Below are 21,096 nucleotides of genomic sequence, written 5' to 3'. Positions count from 1 at the left end.
AGTGTTCCCTCCTCACCGTCCCTCCCACAGCGTTCCCTCCTCATCATCCCCTCCCACAGCGTTCCCTCCTCACCATCCCCTCCCACAGAGTTCCCTCCTCACTCCCTCCCACAGAGTTCCCTCCTCACCCCCTCCCACAGTGTTCCCTCCTCACCCCTCCCACAGTTTTCCCTCTTCACCCCCTCCCACTGTTCCCTCCTCAACCCTCCCACAGTGTTCCCTCCTCATCCCCTCCCACAGCATTCCCTCCTCACCCCCTCCCACAGCGTTCCCTCCTCACCCCCTCCGTGTTCCCTCCTCACCCCCTCCGTGTTCCCTCCTCACCATCCCCTCCCATAGAGTTCCCTCCTCACCCCTCCCACAGTGTTCCCTCCTCACCCCCTCCCAGTGTTCCCTCCTCACCCCCTCCGTGTTCCCTCCTCACCATCCCCTCCCACAAGTGTTCCCTCCTCACCCCTCCCACAGCGTTCCCTCCTCACCCCCTCCCACAGCGTTCCCTCCTCACCCCCTCCCACAGCACACCCTCCTCACCCCCTCCCACAGTGTTCCCTCCTCACCCCCTCCCAGTGTTCCCTCCTCACTCCCTCCCAGTGTTCCCTCCTCACCCCCTCCCACAGCGTTCCCTCCTCACCCCCTCCCACAGAGCTCCCTCCTCACCCCCTCCCACAGTGTTCCCTCCTCACTTGTCAGAAATACAAAATCTGAGACGGCACAAAGTTTAATAAATAAGGTGAGATATTCTGTGCTGAGGGTGCGGGGTACGAGGAGGTGGCAAAACTGCATGAGCCCTCACAAGCTGATGAGGCCTAGGAGGAGGAAGAGGAGGAGGAGGAGGGTGGGGTGGAGAGGGGTCAGGGTGCCAGTAGGCCCACTCCCGTTGCAGAGGTTGTGATCGCAGCAGCTGATATTCCCTGGCACTTCGATTAGGGCGGGAACTCGATCCGGGGAGCAAGCGGAGGAAGAGACACAGCCTCGCAGTGTCACCGTCCGGGCTGGACCTGACAGGAAAGATCCCACAGTCAGTCCCGTCTCCCTGAAATCCCACCCCACCGCCGTCCGGCCCGGACCTCATACACAGGGGGATCCCACAGTCAGTCCCATCTCTGCTACCCCTCAAACCCCATCCCAACTCTCCTCACAGGGCCTGATGCACAGGGAGATCCCATGGTTGGTCACGTCTCCGCTTCTGCCAACATTCTCCCCATTGTCCATGAGCTCTAAAAGATCCTGCAGTTTGTCCCATTTCTGCTTCCTGTACGTCCCCCTTCAATATCTTCCCCAGGCCAGATGCATAGGAAGATCCCATAATCACTCCTGTCTCTGCTATCTCCCAACCTCCCTCCACCTGAGCCCAGAAAGATGCCAGTTAGACCAGTGTTTGCTCCCCCACCCCACAGTCAGTTGTATCTCTGTCCTCCAGCCCCCCCAAATGCCCCCACCGCCTGGAACAGGCCTAACACCAGGAGGATCCAAGATTTAATTGCAGATCTGTTCTCTCCTGCACCCATGCTGTACGTGGTGAGATCCCATATCTTGCCTCTGCATATCACAACCTTTACTGGGGCTGTTGCACTGAGCGATACCCCGGTTTGTCCCATCTGCACACCTTCCCCTTTTACCCCGCTCTCTGTCCACGGCATTGCATGGAGCTCCCTCCCCTCCCCTCCCCACCCCTCCCCTCACTCCAGAACAGGACTGACCGGAAGGGAGGGAGGCGTAGATCTCAGCACACTTATCCTGTGTCGACTGGCACCTCACAGAGCTGGGCTGGCTGCACTGAAAGTCATTACGCTGCTGCAGGCAGCCCTGGCATTGCAGGGTGTTGGAGAAATTGGCCTGCTCTGGCGGATAAAGAGTTAACACTCAGTAGGTTGTCTCAGTTCCTCCACCCCTCCCCAGCCTCTGACATCACTCCCCTCCCAGCAGGGACTCCCAAATCCTCACCCTTGCAGAGTAGGGCTACCATGACTTTGATGGGTAGAATGGCCTTTTCACTTGAATTCTTTTTGGAAAAGGGTGAGGGGGCACAACAGTGAGTCAGGACTGGGCAATGAAACTGGACAAGATGGCAGGATGGCACAGAGCAGTGAGATGCAACATGGCATGAGACGGGGACGGGGTGGTGAGACGGGGACGGGGACAGGGCAGTGAGACGGGGACGGAGTGGTGAGTCAGGGATGGGACAGGGTGGTGAGACGGGGATGGGACAGGGTGTGGAGACGGGGATGGGACAGGGCGGTGAGACGGGGATGGGACAGGGTGTGGAGATGGGGATGGGACAGGGTGGTGAGACGGGGATGGGACAGTGAGACAGACATGGGATGGGGCGGTGAGACGAGGATGGGACTGTGAGACGGGGATGGGACAGGGTGGTGAGACGGGGATGGGACAGGGTGGTGAGACGGGGATAGGACAGGGTGTGGAGATGGGGATGGGACAGGGTGGTGAGACGGGGATGGGACAGTGAGACAGACATGGGATGGGGCGGTGAGACGAGGATGGGACTGTGAGATGGGGATGTGACAGGGTGGTGAGACGGGGATGTGACAGGGTGGTGAGACGGGGACATGCCGGTGAGACAGGGATGGGACAGGATGGTGAGACGGGGACAGGACGGTGAGTTGGGGATGGGACGGGGTGGTGAGACGGGGACAGGAGGGTGAAACAGTTCGAAGCAGTGAGATGTTACCTATCTCCTGGTTACAGAAGTCACTGCTACAGCAGTTGATGTTGACAGAAATGTATCCCAGGTCGACGCTGATGTTGGTGCAGGCTGGCTTACATCCTCTGTTGAAGATGCTAGTAGCCTCGGTCGAAGTTCCTGGGGAGGGAGAGTGAATGGTCACAGCTAACCCTACCACCATCATGCCTCACCCTGGAGGGTGCTCTCCTTCTGGGTGTTGGGCTTCACTAGGAAAGCACAAAATTCCACGAGATGGGAAGGAGGTTGGTTTGGAAGAAGGCAGGGCCGATCCCACTGGGATGTGGAGTTCCAGGAGGGAAGGTAGGAGCGGAGGATGGGAAAGGTACTGCCTCTTTTCCATTCCACCCCTACCCCAGGAATGGAGAGTTTGACCTTCAAGTTAACAGGGTGTTTCAGGAGCAGGTGTTTGGTGTGTTGGTGGAATTGCTTTAGTATTCTCATCAGCTACAAAAATTTGCACGCCACCCCGCATAGATTACCCCAAGCAACACACATCAAAGTTGCTGGTGAACGCAGCAGGCCAGGCAGCATCTCTAGGAAGAGGTGCAGCCGACGTTTCAGGCAGAGACCCTTCGTCAGGACCCCACACAGATTACCCCACATAGGTTACCACACACAGATTACCCCACACAGATTGTCCCATACAGATTGTCCCACACAGATTACACCACAGATTGTCCCACACAGATTGTCCCACACAGATTACCCCACACAGATTGTCCCACAGATTGTCCCACACAGATTACACCACACAGATTGTCCCACACAGATTGTCCCACACAGATTGTCCCACACAGATTACCCCACACAGATTGTCCCACACAGATTGTCCCACAGATTGTCCCACACAGATTGTCCCACACAGATTACACCACACAGATTACCACACACAGATTACCCCACAAAGATAACCCCACAGAGATGTCCCACACAGGTTGTCCCACACAGATTACCCCACGCAGATCGTCCCACACAGAATACCACACACAGATTACACCACACAGATTGTCCCACACAAATTACCCCACACAGATTGTCCCACACAGATTACCACACACAGATTACCCCACACAGATTGTCCCACACAGATTGTCCCACACAGATTACACCACACAGATTACACCACACAGATTGTCCCACACAAATTACCCCACACAGATTGTCCCACACAGATTACCACACACAGATTACCCCACACAGATTGTCCCACACAGATTACACCACACAGATTACCACACACACATTACCACACACAGATTACCCCACAGAGATGTCCCACACAGGTTGTCCCACACAGATTACCCCACACAGATTACCCCACACAGATTGTCCCACACAGATTGTCCCACACAGATTGTCCCACACAGATTACCCCACACAGATTGTCCCACACAGATTGTCCCACACAGATTGTCCCACACAGATTGTCCCACACAGATTACACCACACAGATTACCCCACACAGATTACACCACACAGATTACACCACACAGATTACCACACACAGATTACCCCACAAAGATAACCCCACAGAGATGTCCCACACAGGTTGTCCCACACAGATTACCCCACGCAGATCGTCCCACACAGAATACAAATGGAAACAGATGATAAATGAAAGATTGCCTGTAATTGTCACAGAACATCAAACTGCTGAGTGAAGTCAGTGACGATATGATGGGAGCAGCCCACAAGCGGTGCCATGCTAACTAACAGTGAAGTGTACATTTTCAGAATGTGCAAGTAAACCCACACAGTCTTGAAGAAAATGTACAAAAGGATGACAGGAGTGAAGGTAGGACCGATTAGAGATAAAGGTGGGAAGATGTGCCTGGAGGCTGTGGAAGTGAGCGATGTCGTCAATGAATACTTCTCTTCGGTATTCACCAATGAGAGGGAACTTGATGATGGTGAGGACAATATGAGTGAGGTCGACGTTCTGGAGCATGTTTATATTAAGGGAGAGGAAGTGTTGGAGTTGTTAAAATACATTAGGACAGGTAAGTCCCCAGGGCCTGATGCAATATTCCCCAGGCTGCTCCACGAGGCGAGGGAAGAGATTGCTGAGCCTCTGGCTAGGATCTTTATGTCCTCGTTGTCTACGGGAATGGTACCGGAGGATTGGAGGGAGGCGAATGTTGTCCCCTTCTTCAAAAAAGGTACTAGGGATAGTCTGGGTAATTATAGACCAGTGAGCCTACGTCTGTGGTGGGAAAGCTGTTGGAAAAGATTCTTAGGGATAGGATCTCTGGGCATTTAGAGAATCATGGTCTGATCAGGGACAGTCAGCATGGCTTTGTGAAGGGCAGATTGTGTCTAACAAGCCTGATAGAGTTCTTTCAGGAGGTGACCAGGTATATAGATGAGGGTAGTGCAGTGGATGTGATCTATATGGATTTTAGTAAGGCATTTGACAAGGTTCCACACAATAGGTTTATTCAGAAAGTCAGAAGGCATGGGATCCAGGGAAGTTTGGCCAGGTGGATTCAGAATTGGCTTGCCTGCAGAAGGCAGAGGGTGGTGGTGGAGGGAGTACATTCAGATTGGAGGGTTGTGACTAGTGGTGTCCCACAAGGATCAGTTCTGGGACCTCTACTTTTCGTGATTTTTATTAGTGACCTGGATATAGGGGTAGAAGGCTGGGTTGGCATTTTTGCAGATGACACAAAGGTTGGTGCTGGTGTAGATAGTGTAGAGGATTGTCAAAGATTGCAGAGAGACATTGATAGGATGCAGAAGTGGGCTGACAAGTGGCAGATGGAGTTCAACCCAGAGAAGTGTGAGGTGGTACACTTTGGAAGGGCAAACTCCAAGGCAGAGTACAAAGTAAATGGCAGGATACTTGGTAGTGTGGAGGAGCAGAGGGATCTGGGGCTACATGTCCACAGATCCCTGAAAGTTGCTTCACAGGTGGATAGGGTAGTTAAGAAAGCTTATGGGGTGTTAGCTTTCAAAAGTCAAGGGATAGAGTTTAAGAGTCGTGATGTAATGATTCAGCTCTATAAAACTCTGGTTAGGCCACACTTGGAATACTGTGTCCAGTTCTGGTCGCCTCACTATAAGAAGGATGTGGAAGCATTGGAAAGGGTACAGAGGAGATTTACCAGGATGCTGCCTAGTTTAGAGAGTATGCATTATGATCAGAGATTAAGGGAGCTAGGTCTTTACTCTTTGGAGAGAAGGAGGATGAGAGGAGACATGATAGAGGTGTACAAGATATTAAGAGGAATAGATAGAGTGGACAGCCAGCGCCTCTTCCCCAGGGCACCACTGCTCAATACGAGGGGATATGGCTTTAAGGTAAGGGGTGGGAAGTTCAAGGGGGATATTAGAGGGAGGTTTTTTACTCAGAGAGTGGTTGGTGCGTGGAATGCACTGCCTGAGTCAGTGGTGGAGGCAGATACACTAGTGAAATTTAAGAGACTACTAGACAGGTATATGGAGGAATTTAAGGTGGGAGGTTATATTGGAGGCAGGGTTCAAGGGTCAGCACAACATTGTGGGCCAAAGGGCCTGTACTGTGCTGTACTATTCTATGTTCTATGATGTAGTCTGGTTAATCAAGAGTTATGCATTTGAGAGGTCCATTTAAGAGTTTGATAACAGTGGGGCAGAAACCGTCCTTGTGCCTGGTGCTACAGACTTTCAGGCTTTTGTGTCTTCCGCCCGATGGGAGGGAAGACGAGGGAACATCTGGGGTGGGTGGGATCTTTGATTATGTTGGGTGTTTTACCGAGGCAGTGAGAAGTGTAGAAAGAGTCAGCATCCTAAGCCACGGTCCATCTGGGTCGGATGCTCTCTGTGGTGTAAAAGGTCGTTGACAGTCTAAGGAGACATGCTGAATTTCCTGAGGAAGTCGGGGTGGTGATGATCTTTCTTGGCTGTGACACCAAAGTTCAAAGTAAATTTTATTATTGAAGTACGTATATGTCACCATATACAAACCTGAGATTCATTTTCCTGTGGGCAGACTCAGCGAGTGTATAGAATAGTAACTATAACAGGAAAAGTGAAAGATCAACCAGAGTGCAGAAGACAACAAACTGTGCAAATGCCAATATAAGTAAATAGCAATAAATAACAATACCACGAAATAACAAGGTACAGAGTCCTTAAAGTGATGTCAGTGCTTGTGGAAGCATCGCAATGGGTGGACAAGTGAGTGTAGTTACTCTTTTGTTCAAGAGCCTGACGGTTGAGGGGTAGTAAGTGTCCTTGAACCCGGTCCTGAGGCTCCTGGACCTTCCACCTGATGGCAGCAGCAAGAAAAGAGCCTGGCCTGGGTGGTGAGGTTCGCTGAAGATGGATGCTGCTTTCCTACGATGTGCTCAATGGTTGGGAGGGCTTTTCTCATGATATACTGGACCAAATCCAGTCCCTTTTGTAGAGAGTGCCGATGTACAGAGGGATCCTGGGGTCCCTGAAACTGGTTACACATGTTGATAAGGTGGTAAGGTCCGCAGGGTACGTCAAACTTGCCTTTACTAATCGAGGCACTAACTGCAAATGTCGGGAAATAATGTTCAGGAACTCGAGATTCTTCAGCTGCTGGAAATCCAGAGCAAAACACACACACACACACAGACTACTGAAGGGACTCAACAGGCCAGGGAGCGTCTATAGTGAGGAATAAAGAGTTGACATTTTAAGCCAAGAGCCTTCATCAGGACTGGAAAGGAAGGGGCGGCAGTCGGAATAAGAAGGTGAGAGGAGGGGAAGTACAACCTGGCAGGTGATAGACCAGGTGACAGAGAAGGTGGGTGGAGGAGGGGGGAATAAAATAAGAAGCTGAGAGCTGATTGGTGGAATAGATGAAGGGCTGAAGAAGAAGAAATCTGACAGGAGAGGAGAGTGGACTAGGGGAGAAAGGGAAAGGAGGAGGAGGAGGAAATTATATGGCACCTAAACTCTAATTAGGCTACACCTTAAATATTGATCTCAGACCCGATATAGGAAGGGTGTGGGAGCTTGGAGAGGGGGCAGAGGATACTGCCTGGATTTGGGGGTATGAGCTGTACTGAGAGGTTGGACCGGCTTGAGTTGTTTTCCCTGAGTGCAAAGGCAGGGAGGAGACCTGACAGAAATTTATAAGACACAGATAGGGTAGAGAGTCAGAATCTTTTCCCCAGGAACAAAATATCGAATACTAGAGGACTTGTATTTATGGTGAGATGTGGGGGTAAGTTTGATTTGTTAGGCAGAACAAGAATACTAGACAGAGACAGACACACAATCAGAGGCACATAAATAGATCCAATGGTCAAAATATCAGCTTCTTCTATGCAAAGTGAAATATTTCTATTTTCTACAGAAATATCCCAAAGGTAAATGGAGCTTTCTTCTGGGAGGAAACATTGATGGAAGTTGGTTTGCACCATAAGACATAGGAGCAGAATGAGGCTAATCAGCCAGCCCACTCAGTCTGCTCCGTCATTCATCCACGGCTGATTTACAGTGTTTTCCTTCTCAACTCCAATCTCTGCCTTCTCCCCATAACCTTTGAGGCAATGACCAATCAAGACCCTATCAGCCTCTGCTTTAAATATATCCAATCACTTGGCCTCCATATCTGTGGCAATGAATTCCACAGATTCACCAATCCCTGGCTAAAGAAATTTCTCCTGATCTCTGTTGTAAAGAGATGTCCCTCTATTCTGAGGCTGAACCCTTAGGTCCTAGACTCCCCCACTATTGTAAACATCCTTTCCAAGTCCACTATATCTATGCCTCTCTCTGGACAACAAACTCTTCTGTTTCCTCAGGCTGAACGTAAATATAATTTCAGACTAATAGTAAGAATTTGGAGAAACAAGAAATTAACTTTTATTTAATATAATGCATTTAATTGCATAACAGTGCTAATGCTTTGCAATCTTTCAACTAAGCTAAAAATGTTTGGTTGATGATTTTCATTTGTACTCTGCCTGAGGCTTCTCACCTAAGTGTCCAACAATAATCAGCCAGCACTGATGGATTCCAGTTGTCCTGATACCATTTCTTCATGAGCACAATGTCCTGATGAAACCTTTCACCACGCTTGTCACTGACAGTGCCAAGATTTGCATGGAAAAATTCTAAATGGGAATGAGGAAATGAATCTTTAGTGACATGGTGACTTCATGTTTGAAGTTTACCTGTGTGGTAAGGACACTGAAGGTGGATGTTGATTTCCTACCATGTGCTCAGTAGTTGGGAGGACATACTGGGCCAAATCCACTACCTTTTGTCGGATTTTCCATTTGGAATTATTGTATTGCTGTTTCTATACCAGGCCGTGATGCAGCCAGACACTGCACATTATAGAGAAGTTCGTCAAAGTTTTAGATGTGGTGACGAATCTCTGCAGATTCCTGAGGAGTTTGCAATTTCATTTACGTGCTGGGCCAAGGACACCGCAGGAATTTGAAGTTGCTGACCCTCTCCAATTTTGATCATTATGAGGGCTGCCCGAGCCCAGCATGATTGAACAACGACAGGCCATGGGCAATGTTGTTCACTATTAGGAATTTGAAGCTCTCAACATCATGATGTAGATGAGAGTGTGTACATCACCCTCCCCACCCCCCAAAACCCCCATCCCCTTCCTGAAGTCAATGACCAGCTCTTTTCTTCTTACTGACATTGAGGGAATCTACCTGTAGGTCTTCCTGTCCTATAACACTCCCCATATCACGGGGAAGTCTTCCCCTGGTTTAAAGTACCATCCCTAACATCCACAAGGCTGAAATTTTAACCATTTGTGCTACTCCTGTTCATTCAGTAATCTTAGATGTGAAGCTGAACATCTCTGATTGACTGGGCATGTGGGAAAGACTCGGTGGATCAGGCAGCATTTGTGGGGAAGAGATTTCCCTGGCCCCTCAACCCTCTTTCTGCCTCTGCCCTTCAGACAGTGCAGCACTGGAATCATGACTAGTCCCAGATGTACTGCTGCTCCTCGCCTTTCCCCCTTCCTGCATCGGACCAGCAGAAGTTTGGGGAGCAGCTCACCCCTGGAAAACTGCCTTCCAAATCACGTCACTCTGATTACAATTCCTGCCAACATAATCAAAGGCACCACCCATCCCAGACATTATCTCTTCTCCCCTACCCGCTAGACAGAAGATACACAGGCCTAAAAGCTAAATAGTTCGGAGGAGCATGCATTAAGTTGGTGGACTGTAGATGTTCAAATTGCCACTTCCCCCTTTGGAATGCACTAGTACATAGGCAGCACAGACTTTCTCCAGGAAATTCTCCATGACACGTGGATTTCCCCTCTCCTGCTGAATAGTCCTTTAATGCTCCCTTCCATATCCAGATGCATCACAGCTTGGTACGGCAACTGCTCTGTCATGACTGCTAGAAACTGCAGACAGTTGTGTACACATCACAGAAACCAACCTCCCCTCCATAGACACCTACACTTCCCACTATCTCTGTGAAGCAGCCAGCATTATCAAGGACCCTACCCACCCCAGACATTCTATCTTCTCCCCTCTCCAATCAGGCAGAAGATAAAAAGCCTGAAAGCACGTACCAGCAGGGTAAAGCACAGCTTCTACCCTGAGTGGTTCTCTAGTATGATAAAAATGGACTGTTGACCTCACAATCTAGATTGTTATGATCTTGCACTTTATCATTTACCCACACTGCACTTTCTCTGTAACTGTGACACTTTATTCTGCATTCTGTTATTGTTTTACCTTGTTCTACCTCAATGTTCTGTGTGATGATCTGATCACTATAAACAGTGTGCAAGACCATAGTAACCAATATCGATATTCTTGAATTTACCAAATTCATAGTCAGGCCTTTCAGCCCATCGCATTATCTTTTTCCTGTACTATACTTTTTGGGTAGCTCCTACATTTTATTCTGAATTGTCATTTTGCTACCTTCTACCTCAATACACTTGATCTGTCCAAGCTTTTCTGTCACAGTACATGTGATAATTATGAAATGATAAAGATAAAGGAATGTGTTTGACACATTGATAACAAAACAGGACTGGCTGCTTATCTGAAATTACCAATTACCTGGCATAATTTACATATTACTATTTAACTATTTATGGTTTGATTACTATTTAATTATTTATGGTGCAACTGTAACGAAAACCAATTTCCCCCGGGATCAATAAAGTATGACTATGACTATGTACGTACTCTGTGAATTATCAAAGGGACATACTGCAGCACCATTCAGCCAACTGAATCTGATTTCTTATCTCCCAATCCTATTCTCTTGCCTTCTCCCGATAACCTTTCACGCCCTGACTAATCAAGAACCTATCAACCTCTGCCTTCTGGTCCTGTGATTCCAAGTGCAGCCTGCCCAGTGCCTTATAAAGTCTCAACATTATATCCTTGCTTTTGTGTTAGGTTAGTTAGGAAGGTTCAATCATTAGGTATTAATATTGAAGTAGTAAAATGGATTCAGCAGTGGCTGGATGGGAGATGCCAGAGAGTAGTGGTGGATAACTGTGTGTCAGATTGGAGGCCAGTGACTAGTGGTGTGCCTCAGGGATCTGTACTGGGTCCAATGTTGTTTGTCATATATATTAATGATCTGGATGATGGAGTGGTAAATTGGATGAGTAAGTATGCAGATGATACTAAGATAGGTGGAGTTGTGGATAATGAAGTAGGTTTTCAAAGCTTGCAGAGAGATTTAGGCCAGTTAGAAGAGTGGGCTGAAAGATGGCAGATGGAGTTTAATGCTGATAAATGTGAGATGCTACATTTTGGTAGGACTAATCAAAATAGGACATACATGGTAAATGGTAGGGCATTGAAGAATGCAGTAGAACAAAGGGATCTAGGAATAATGGTGCATAATTCCCTGAAGGTGGAATCTCATGTGGATAGGGTGGTGAAGAAAGCTTTTGGTATGCTGGCCATTATTAATCAGAGCATTGAGTATAGGAGTTGGGAAATTGTACAAGGCATTGGTAAGGCCAAATTTGGAGTATTGTGTACAGTTTTGGTCATTGAATTATAGGAAAGATGTCAACAAAATAGAGAGAGTACAGAGAAGATTTACTAGAATGTTACCTGGGTTTCATCACCTACGTTACAGAGAAAGGTTGAACAAGTTAAGTCTTTATTCTTTGGAGTGTAGAAGGTTGAGGGGGGACTTGATAGAGGTATTTAAAATTATAAGGGGGATAGATACAGTTGACATGGATAGGCCTTTTCCATTGAGAGTGGGGGAGATTCAAACAAGAGGACATGAGTTGAGAGTTAAAGGGCAAAAGTTTAGGGGTAACATGAGGGGGAACTTCTTTACTCAGAGAGTGGTTGCTGTGTGGAACGAGCTTCCAGCAGGAGTAGTTGAGGCAGGTTCGATGTTGTCATTTAAAGTTAAATTGGATAGCTATATGGACAGGAAAGGAATGGAGGGTTATGGGCTGAGTGCAAGTCGGTGGGACTAGGTGAGAGTAAGAGTTCGGCACGGACTGGAAAGGCCGAGATGGCCTGTTTCCGTGCTGTAATTATTATATGGTTATATGGTATTCTAGTCCTCTCAAAATGAATGTTAACATTGCGTTTGCCTTCCTCACTACAGACTCATCCCACAAGTTCACCTTTAGGAAGTCATGCATGAGGGCTCCCAAGTCCCCTCGCACCTCAATTGTTTTGAATTTGCTCCCCCTTTAGAAGAAATGCCTTCATTCCTTCTGCCAAAGTGCATGACCATACACTTCCCTACACTATATTCCATCTGCCACTTCTTTGCCCATTCTCACAATCTATCAAAGTCCTTTTGCAGACTCTCTACTTCCTCAAAACGACCTGCTCCTCCACCCATCTTTGTATCATCTGCAAACTTGGCGACAAAGCCATCAATACTATCCAGACTATTGACGTATATGCAGCAGTCCCAGTACCTACCCCCGTGGAGCAGCCTCATGTAGGTACATGGACAGGTATTTCCATAGGTACATGGAGCTTAGAAAAATGGAGGGCTATGGGTAACCCTAGGTAATTTCTAAGGTAAGAACATGTTTGGCATAGCATTGTGGTCTGAAGGGCCTGTATTGTGCTGTAGGTTTTCTATGTTTCTATGTGCAGCACCTTGTCACACCAAGGTGTGTTGGGCACGTGGCCAAGTGGTTAAGGCGTTCGTCTATTGACCTGAAGGTGGCTAGTTCGACCCTCAGCTGTGGCAGCGTGTTTGTGCCCTTGAGCAAGGCAGTAAACCACACATTGCTCTAGTGTCTGTGCGAGGAGTGGTGCTCCACACAGACTTCCAATCTGCACCTTGTAAGGCATGAAAATGCCCGACGCAGGCCTCTCATGGTCTGAGTCGACGTTCCCCCCCCCGCACCTTGTCAAAGGCCTTCTGAAAATCCAAGTGCACAAAATCCAATGACTCTCCTGCTTGTGATTTCCTCAAAGATTTGGACAGAATGGAGATGCCCAATTATTGGAGATGGACAGTGGAAATCAACATCAATCTGGGTCAGGTCTCCAGAGATGGGTGGGGGTGGGTCCCTCATAACATTTTGTGGGTCACAATCCTAAACAGAGAGAGGCGTGTTAAGAGGGAGCGCAGTGGGAGGGGCGCTGACGCAGGAGCGCTGTGCGGGGGTTGCGGAATGAGCACAGTGGAGGGGCGGCGAGAAGGGAACACAGTGGGAAGGGCGGTGAGAAGGACACGCTGTGGGAGGGGGTGGTGTGGAATGAGCACAGTGGGAGGGGGTGGTGTGGAATGAGCACTGTGGGGGGGTGGTGTGGAATGAGCACTGTGGGAGGGGCGGCGAGGAGACGCTGTGGGATGGGGTGGTGTGGAATGAGCATTGTGAGATGGACAGTGAGAACGACACGCTGTGGGAGGGGGTGGTGTGGAATGAGCACTGTGGGAGGGGGTGGTGTGGAATGAGCACTGTGGGAGGGGCGGCGAGGACACGCTGTGGGGTGGGGTGGTGTGGAATGAGCACTGTGGGGGGGGTGGTGTGGAATGAGCAGAGTGGGAGGGGCGGCGAGGACACGCTGTGGGATGGGGTGGTGTGGAATGAGCATTGTGGGAGGGGGTGGTGTGGAATGAGCACTGTGGGAGGGGGTGGTGTGGAATGAGCACTGTGGGAGGGGCGGCGAGGACACGCTGTGGGGTGGGGTGGTGTGGAATGAGCACTGTGGGGGGGGGTGGTGTGGAATGAGCAGAGTGGGAGGGGCGGCGAGGACACGCTGTGGGATGGGGTGGTGTGGAATGAGCATTGTGGGAGGGGGTGGTGTGGAATGAGCATTGTGGGAGGAGGTGGTGTGGAATGAGCACAGTGGGAGGAGGTGGTGTGGAACGAGCACTGTGGGAGGGACGGCGAGAAGGACACGCTGTGGGAGGGGGTGGTGTGGAACAAGCACTGTGGGATGGACAGTGAGAAGGACACGCTGTGGGAGGGGGTGGTGTGGAACAAGCACTGTGGGATGGACAGTGAGAAGGACACGCTGTGGGATGGGTTGGTGTGGAATGAGCATTGTGGGAGGGGGTGGTGTGGAATGAGCACTGTGGGAGGGGCGGTGAGGACACGCTGTGGGATGGGGTGGTGTGGAATGAACATTGTGGGAGGGGGTGGTGTGGAATGAGCACAGTGGGAGGGGCGGCGAGGACACGCTGTGGGATGGGGTGGTGTGGAATGAGCATTGTGGGAGGGGGTGGTGTGGAATGAGCATTGTGGGGGGCGGCGAGGACACGCTGTGGGAGGGGGTGGTGTGGAATGAGCATTGTGGGAGGGGGTGGTGTGGAATGAGCACAGTGGGAGGGGGTGGTGTGGAATGAGCACTGTGGGAGGGGCGGTGAGGACACGCTGTGGGATGGGGTGGTGTGGAATGAGCACAGTGGGAGGGGGTGGTGTGGAATGAGCACTGTGGGAGGGGGTGGTGTGGAATGAGCACTGTGGGGGGGCAGTGAGGACACGCTGTGGGATGGGGTGGTGTGGAATGAACATTGTGGGGGGGGTGGTGTGGAATGAGCACAGTGGGAGGGGGTGGTGTGGAATGAGCACTGTGGGAGGGGGTGGTGTGGAATGAGCACTGTGGGATGGACAGTGAGAAGGACACGCTGTGGGAGGGGGTGGTGTGGAATGAGCATTGTGGGAGGGGGTGGTGTGGAATGAGCACAGTGGGAGGGGGTGGTGTGGAATGAGCACTGTGGGAGGGGGTGGTGTGGAATGAGCACTGTGGGAGGGGCGGCGAGAAGGACACGCTGTGGGAGGGGGTGGTGTGGAATGAGCATTGTGGGAGGGGGTGGTGTGGAATGAACACTGTGGGAGGGGCGGCGAGGAGATGCTGTGGGATGGGGTGGTGTGGAATGAGCATTGTGAGATGGACAGTGAGAAGGACACGCTGTGGGAGGGGGTGGTGTGGAATGAGCATTGTGGGAGGGGGTGGTGTGGAATGAGCACTGTGGGATGGACAGTGAGAAGGACACGCTGTGGGAGGGGGTGGTGTGGAATGAGCATTGTGGGAGGAGGTGGTGTGGAATGAGCACTGTGGGATGGACAGTGAGAAGGACACGCTGTGGGGTGGGGTGGTGTGGAATGAGCATTGTGAGATGGACAGTGAGAACGACACGCTGTGGGAGGGGGTGGTGTGGAATGAGCATTGTGGGAGGGGGTGGTGTGGAATGAGCACTGTGGGATGGACAGTGAGAAGGACACACTGTGGGAGGGGGTGGTGTGGAATGAGCACTGTGGGAGGGGGTGGTGTGGAATGAGCACTGTGGGATGGACAGTGAGAAGGACACGCTGTGGGAGGGGGTGGTGTGGAATGAGCACTGTGGGAGGGGGTGGTGTGGAATGAGCACTGTGGGATGGACAGTGAGAAGGACACGCTGTGGGAGGGGGTGGTGTGGAATGAGCACTGTGGGAGGGGGTGGTGTGGAATGAGCACTGTGGGAGGGACAGTGAGAAGGACACGCTGTGGGATGGGGTGGTGTGGAATGAGCACTGTGGGAGGGGGTGGTGTGGAATGAGCACTGTGGGATGGACAGTGAGAAGGACACGCTGTGGGAGGGGGTGGTGTGGAATGAGCACTGTGGGATGGACAGTGAGAAGGACACGCTGTGGGATGGGGTGGTGTGGAATGAGCATTGTGAGATGGACAGTGAGAAGGACACGCTGTGGGAGGGGGTGGTGTGGAATGAGCATTGTGGGAGGGGGTGGTGTGGAATGAGCACTGTGGGATGGACAGTGAGAAGGACACGCTGTGGGCGGGGGTGGTGTGGAATGAGCATTGTGGGAGGAGGTGGTGTGGAATGAGCACTGTGGGATGGACAGTGAGAAGGACACGCTGTGGGGTGGGGTGGTGTGGAATGAGCATTGTGAGATGGACAGTGAGAACGACACGCTGTGGGAGGGGGTGGTGTGGAATGAGCATTGTGGGAGGGGGTGGTGTGGAATGAGCACTGTGGGATGGACAGTGAGAAGGACACGCTGTGGGAGGGGGTGGTGTGGAATGAGCACTGTGGGAGGGGGTGGTGTGGAATGAGCACTGTGGGATGGACAGTGAGAAGGACACGCTGTGGGGTGGGGTGGTGTGGAATGAGCACTGTGGGAGGGACAGTGAGAAGGACACGCTGTGGGATGGGGTGGTGTGGAATGAGCACTGTGGGAGGGGGTGGTGTGGAATGAGCACTGTGGGATGGACAGTGAGAAGGACACGCTGTGGGAGGGGGTGGTGTGGAATGAGCACTGTGGGATGGACAGTGAGAAGGACACGCTGTGGGAGGGGGTGGTGTGGAATGAGCACTGTGGGGGGGCGGCGAGAAGGAGTGCTAAGGGAGAACAGTGGGGGGGGGTGGGGGGCTGGGGCTGAAACTCACCGTTTCTCTGTCTGTTCTCTTTGATTGTACATATCTCCCCAGGTTTACACTCCTTGACCTCGCCCGCTTTGCATCTCTCCGTTTTGCACGTGTAACATTTCAACGGGTTAACTGTAACAAGGTCACAATGTTACACAGTAGCGAGGCAGGCCCTTTAGCCTGGCTAGTCCCTGCTAACCCCATTTATACTAACCTTTACCCATTCTCTGTTGTTTTCCCGCTAACTCACTAACCCTGGGGTGTGAGATGAAACCGGTATGGGGGGTGGGGAAATTAATCTCTTTGCCCCGTGTCCCAGCGGAGTCAGGAATACTTGTAACATTAAATCTGTCGCCATGGCAACTTGTCCGAAATTTAGACACCGCTGTGTCCAATGTTTCAACAACTTATGTCCAACTTACCTTCCCTATGGCAAGGTTATTAAACCTCAGAACTCCTCTCCCATTCACTACCTCAGCACAACCCACTCACCCACGGGAGGGTATGTAGGGTTGGAGGTGAGAGGGAATGGGAAGGGTTAAAGAGGGAATTCTGGAGCTTGGAGCCCTTGCAGACGGAGGGGGGTGTAGGACCGGAAGTGGGGTGGGGGGTGTTGTCATGGCCGGAAGTGTGTCACAGCGACACGGAGGGGTGTAGGGGCCAAAAGGAGATCATAGAGGTGGGTGGGGTGTAGTGAAGGAGTGGGGTGAGAAGCGGGGATGCATCTAGGGAGAGTCATAGGGAAGGGGAGGGGTGTAGGGGCCGGAGGGGGTCACAGGGATGGGGATGTGTGTTGGGGCTGGAGGAGGTTACAGAGACGTGGAGAGGTGTAGGAACTGGAAGGTTTCACAGAGACAGAGAGGGGTGTAGGGGCCAGAGGGGGTTACAGAGACAGGGAGGGCTGTAGGGGCTGGATGGTTTAATGGAGACAGAGAGGGGTGTGGGGCCGGAGGGGGTTATAGACACAGGTTTGGAGGGGGTCACAAAGTCGGGGTGGGTGGAAGGAGTCACAGACATGGGCAGGGATGTAGGGGCTGAAGAAGGTCACAGAGATGGAAAGGTCGCAGGCTGACTGGCGCTGGCAGTTCCTTTTTCTGCCGGGGACAATGTTCCGTTATTTTGCTAAGTCAGGCCTGTTGTTAGAGAGTGAGAGTGAGAGTGAGAGTGAGAGTGAGAGTGAGAGTGAGCCAGGCAGAGAGAATGGAAGACAGACAGAGAGAGAGAGAAAGAAAGGGAGACAGGCGGAGGCGGGGGCGGGGGAGAGGAGTGGAGGTAGGGGGAAGAGTTGGGGGAATGAGAGGTGGGGGGAAGAGGTGGGGGGAAGAGTTGGGGGGAAGAGTTGGGGGGAAGAGTTGGGGGGGAATGAGAGGTGGGGGGGAATGAGAGGTGGGGGGGAATGGGAGGTGGGGGAAGAGGTGGGGGGAAGAGGTGGGGGGAATGAGAGGTGGGGGGTATTAGAGGTGGGGGGAATGAGAGGTGGGGGGGAGAGGTGGGGGGAAGAGGTGGGGGGAAGAGGTGGGGGGAAGAGGTGGGGGGAATGAGAGGTGGGGGGAATGAGAGGTGGGGGGAATGAGAGGTGGGGGGAATGAGAGGTGGGGGGAATGAGAGGTGGGGGGAAGAGGTGGGGGGAAGAGGTGGGGGGAATGAGAGGTGGGGGGAATGAGAGGTGGGGGGAAGAGGTGGGGGGAAGAGGTGGGGGGAATGAGAGGTGGGGGGAATGAGAGGTGGGGGGAATGAGAGGTGGGGGGAAAAGGTGGGGGGAATGAGAGGTGGGGAATGAGAGGTGGGGAAGAGGTGGGGGAAGAGGTGGGGGGAAGAGGTGGGGGGAAGAGGTGGGGGGAATGGGAGGGGGGAATGGGAGGGGAGGGGAGGGGTGGGGGGAATGGGAGGGGTGGGGGGAAATGGGAGGGGAGGGGAGGGGAGGGGAGGGGTGGGGGGGAGGGGAGGGGGAATGGGAGGGGAGGGGAGGGGTGGGGGAATGGGAGGGGAGGGGAGGGGTGGGGGGAGGGGAGGGGAGGGGTGGGGGAATGGGAGGGGAGGGGGAATGGGAGGGGAGGGGTGGGGGAATGGGAGGGCAGGGGAGGGGAGGGGTGGGAAAATGGGAGGGGAGGGGTGGGAAAATGGGAGGGGAGGGGTGGGGGAAGGGGAATGGAGGGGAGGGGGAAGGGGAATGGGGGGAGGGGAATGGGAGGGGAGGGGTGGGGGAGGGGAATGGGAGGGGAGGGATGGGGAAGGGGAATGGGGGGAAGGGGAATGGGAGGGGAGGGGTGGGGGAATGGGAGGGGAGGGGTGGGGGAAGGGGAGGGGGAAGGGAGGGGGAAGGGGAGGGGGAAGGGGAGGGGGAGGTGGAGGGGAGGGGTGGAGGGAGGTGAGGGGGTGGGGGGAGGTGAGGGGGGTGAGGGGAGGGGAAGGGAGGGGCGGGGAGGTGGAGGGGAGCGGAGGTGGGGGAATGGGAGGGGAGGTAGAGGTGAGGTGGGGGGAGTGTTATAGTCGTAGTCATAGTTTTTTGATCCCGGGGGAAATTGATTTTCGTTACAGTTGCAGTGGGAGGGGAGGTGTGGTGTCCTTCAGCATTGCCCCCCCCCCACCTTTTTCCGTGGGATTTTGCTGTGTGCACCGTCTGCTCGCATTCTCCTGCGGAGAGGCTGTGAATCACAGTGAACTAGCAGGAATATTTCCACAGAGATTGTGGTCGCGCCCAGAGGAGAATAAATAATAATTAAGCGTAGTCGGTCAAAGTTTCCAACGAAACCTGTTAAACCAGCCGCAAGTGTGACGTATGAAAACTGACAGTTTCATCAGCGGCGGCGCTCAGGACACACTCTCCCAGATCCGCACCCGTACGGGTACTGTGGGTGCCGGTTGTTGTCCGGCCTCCAGACGTGGACTGTGAGAGAATGGCTCAGTCCCTCGCTCCCTGTCCAACGCTGGGACAAGTGCGGCTCTCCCACCCCGCGGTCGGAGAAAATTGGCGAGGTGCTCCCTGATATTTCATCGGGTTGTTGTTGCTAAGTTAACAGATGTCACGACCTAGGCCAGTGAAATTAAACCTGAGTGTCTGTGTTATCTGGGGAGGATCTTTGGGACCCACACTCCCAGCGCTTTCACCCTTCACCCAGCGGCCTCTCCTATTCATCTTTCCATCTCTGCAGAGGGTTAGCCCAAACCACCCGCGAAAGCCTCTCGCCCTCCGCTGGTTTTCCGACTGCAGTTTTGCCGAGAGCCTGTGCCGGGGAGGGGGTGGGGGCGGCGAAAACACATTTTAGTTCCTACCGCTTCCGACGGCCAGCAGGACGAGCAACGTGACATACGAGAGCTTCATCTCTGCCGCAGATGGTCCCGTGCGAATAAGCGAGTAACTTCCCTGCCTTCGCAATTTGAGGATCTGCGAATACCGCCTCCACAGCATTTCCCCTCTGTCTGAGATCCGCCCTCCTATGCCTGGCTTGGTCCACCGGCAAGACGCGAGCAGTTCCACTTCAGGGCGGAGGGAGGGAGGGGAAGGATGATCTTCAACTTGCTGCTTCGAGACCCCCATTATCTTCAATCACCCACCCCCACAGCACTTTCCCAACCGAACACTGGCGCTCCCTCCCTCTCTCTCACTCTGACCTGAACTCGAACTTGATCCGACACCCGCTAGACCCCGCGGAGAGGCCGCGACACGCGAACAGAGCGCGGAGCGTTGAAGCTGCCAAACCGCAGTCAGCGTGGGGCTGATCCAGGGCAGATCACAAGCCGGATTCGGTCTGTGGAAGCCCCCCGGCCGAGGAGATCGCGGGCCGGACGGTGCCGGAATCCACTGAAAAGTTTGTTTTGCATACTGTTCATACAGATCAGATCACTGAGCTAGGCAAGATAAAGCAATAACAGAATGCAGAATAAAGCGTAACATCGCCGGTGAAAGTGTCGTATCAATAAGTGACAAAGTGCAAGATCATAACGAGGTCGTTGTGAGGGCAGGAGTCCATCTTATTGTCCTGGATGTCCGGTCAGTACTCTGGTACCAGCCCGACAGAAGCTGTTCTCGAACCTGGTGCGACGTATTTCAGCTTTTTGCATCTTCTGCCCGATAGGAGAGGGGCGAAGAGAGTCTGTCGGGGCCATCTCTGTGTAAGATAGGAGAGGGGAGAAGAGAGTCTGTCGGGGCCATCTCTGTGTAAGATAGGAGAGGGGCGAAGAGAGTCTGTCGGGGCCATCTCTGTGTAAGATAGGAGACGGGAGAAGAGAGTCTGTCGGGGCATCTCTGTGTAAGATAGGAGAGGGGCGAAGAGAGTCTGTCGGGGCCATCTCTGTGTAAGATAGGAAAGGGGCGAAGAGAGCCTGTCGGGGCCATCTCTGTGTAAGATAGGAGAGGGGCGAAGAGAGCCTGTCGGGGCCATCTCTGTGTAAGATAGGAGAGGGGCGAAGAGAGTCTGTCGGGGCCATCTCTGTGTAAGATAGGAGACGGGAGAAGAGAGTCTGTCGGGGCCATCTCTGTGTAAGATAGGAGAGGGGAGAAGAGAGTCTGTCGGGGCCATCTCTGTGTAAGATAGGAGAGGGGTGAAGAGAGTCTGTCGGGGCCATCTCTGTGCAAGATAGGAGAGGGGCGAAGAGAGTCTGTCGGGGCC

At 52.6% G+C, this 21,096-nt stretch overlaps 1 protein-coding gene across 4 annotated transcripts; it reads right to left on the bottom strand.

Moving 5' to 3' along the window:
- Positions 1-685: 685 nt before the first annotated feature.
- Positions 686-20,359, bottom strand: LOC134341178 (phospholipase A2 inhibitor and Ly6/PLAUR domain-containing protein-like). Of its 4 annotated transcripts, XM_063038985.1 has the most exons (5): positions 19,760-20,201; positions 16,508-16,618; positions 2,690-2,821; positions 1,701-1,841; positions 688-998 (listed from the first exon to the last, which is right to left on the bottom strand). In XM_063038985.1, the coding sequence occupies exons 1-5, from the start codon at positions 20,022-20,024 to the stop codon at positions 790-792; spliced, it is 858 nt and encodes a 285-aa protein (XP_062895055.1). In that variant the 5' UTR covers positions 20,025-20,201; the 3' UTR covers positions 688-789. The 4 variants fall into 4 exon arrangements, with proteins under 4 accessions (XP_062895058.1, XP_062895057.1, XP_062895056.1 ...); XM_063038988.1 differs by lacking the exon at positions 1,701-1,841 and having other exon boundaries at positions 686-998; positions 19,760-20,359; XM_063038987.1 differs by lacking the exon at positions 2,690-2,821 and having other exon boundaries at positions 686-998; positions 19,760-20,264.
- Positions 20,360-21,096: the final 737 nt, after the last annotated feature.

Source organism: Mobula hypostoma (assembly GCF_963921235.1).
Source record: "Mobula hypostoma chromosome 8 unlocalized genomic scaffold, sMobHyp1.1 SUPER_8_unloc_2, whole genome shotgun sequence".
NCBI classification, from domain to species: Eukaryota; Metazoa; Chordata; class Chondrichthyes; order Myliobatiformes; family Myliobatidae; genus Mobula; species Mobula hypostoma.
The sequence above is the reverse complement of the archived record's forward strand: the minus strand, read 5'-3'. Positions and strand labels throughout refer to the sequence as shown.

What these genes read in the sequence shown, in the direction of transcription:
- LOC134341178 (XM_063038985.1), bottom strand. Translation starts at nt 20,024, where the DNA reads ATGGGGGTCTCGAAGCAGCAAGTTGAAGATCATCCTTCCCCTCCCTCC. An exon ending in CCTGCTGGCCGTCGGAAGCG is followed by an intron (nt 16,619 to 19,759) that starts GTAGGAACTAAA and finishes ACCTTGTTACAG; the next exon opens with TTAACCCGTTGAAATGTTAC. An exon ending in AGAGAACAGACAGAGAAACG is followed by an intron (nt 2,822 to 16,507) that starts GTGAGTTTCAGC and finishes CTCCCTCCCCAG; the next exon opens with GAACTTCGACCGAGGCTACT.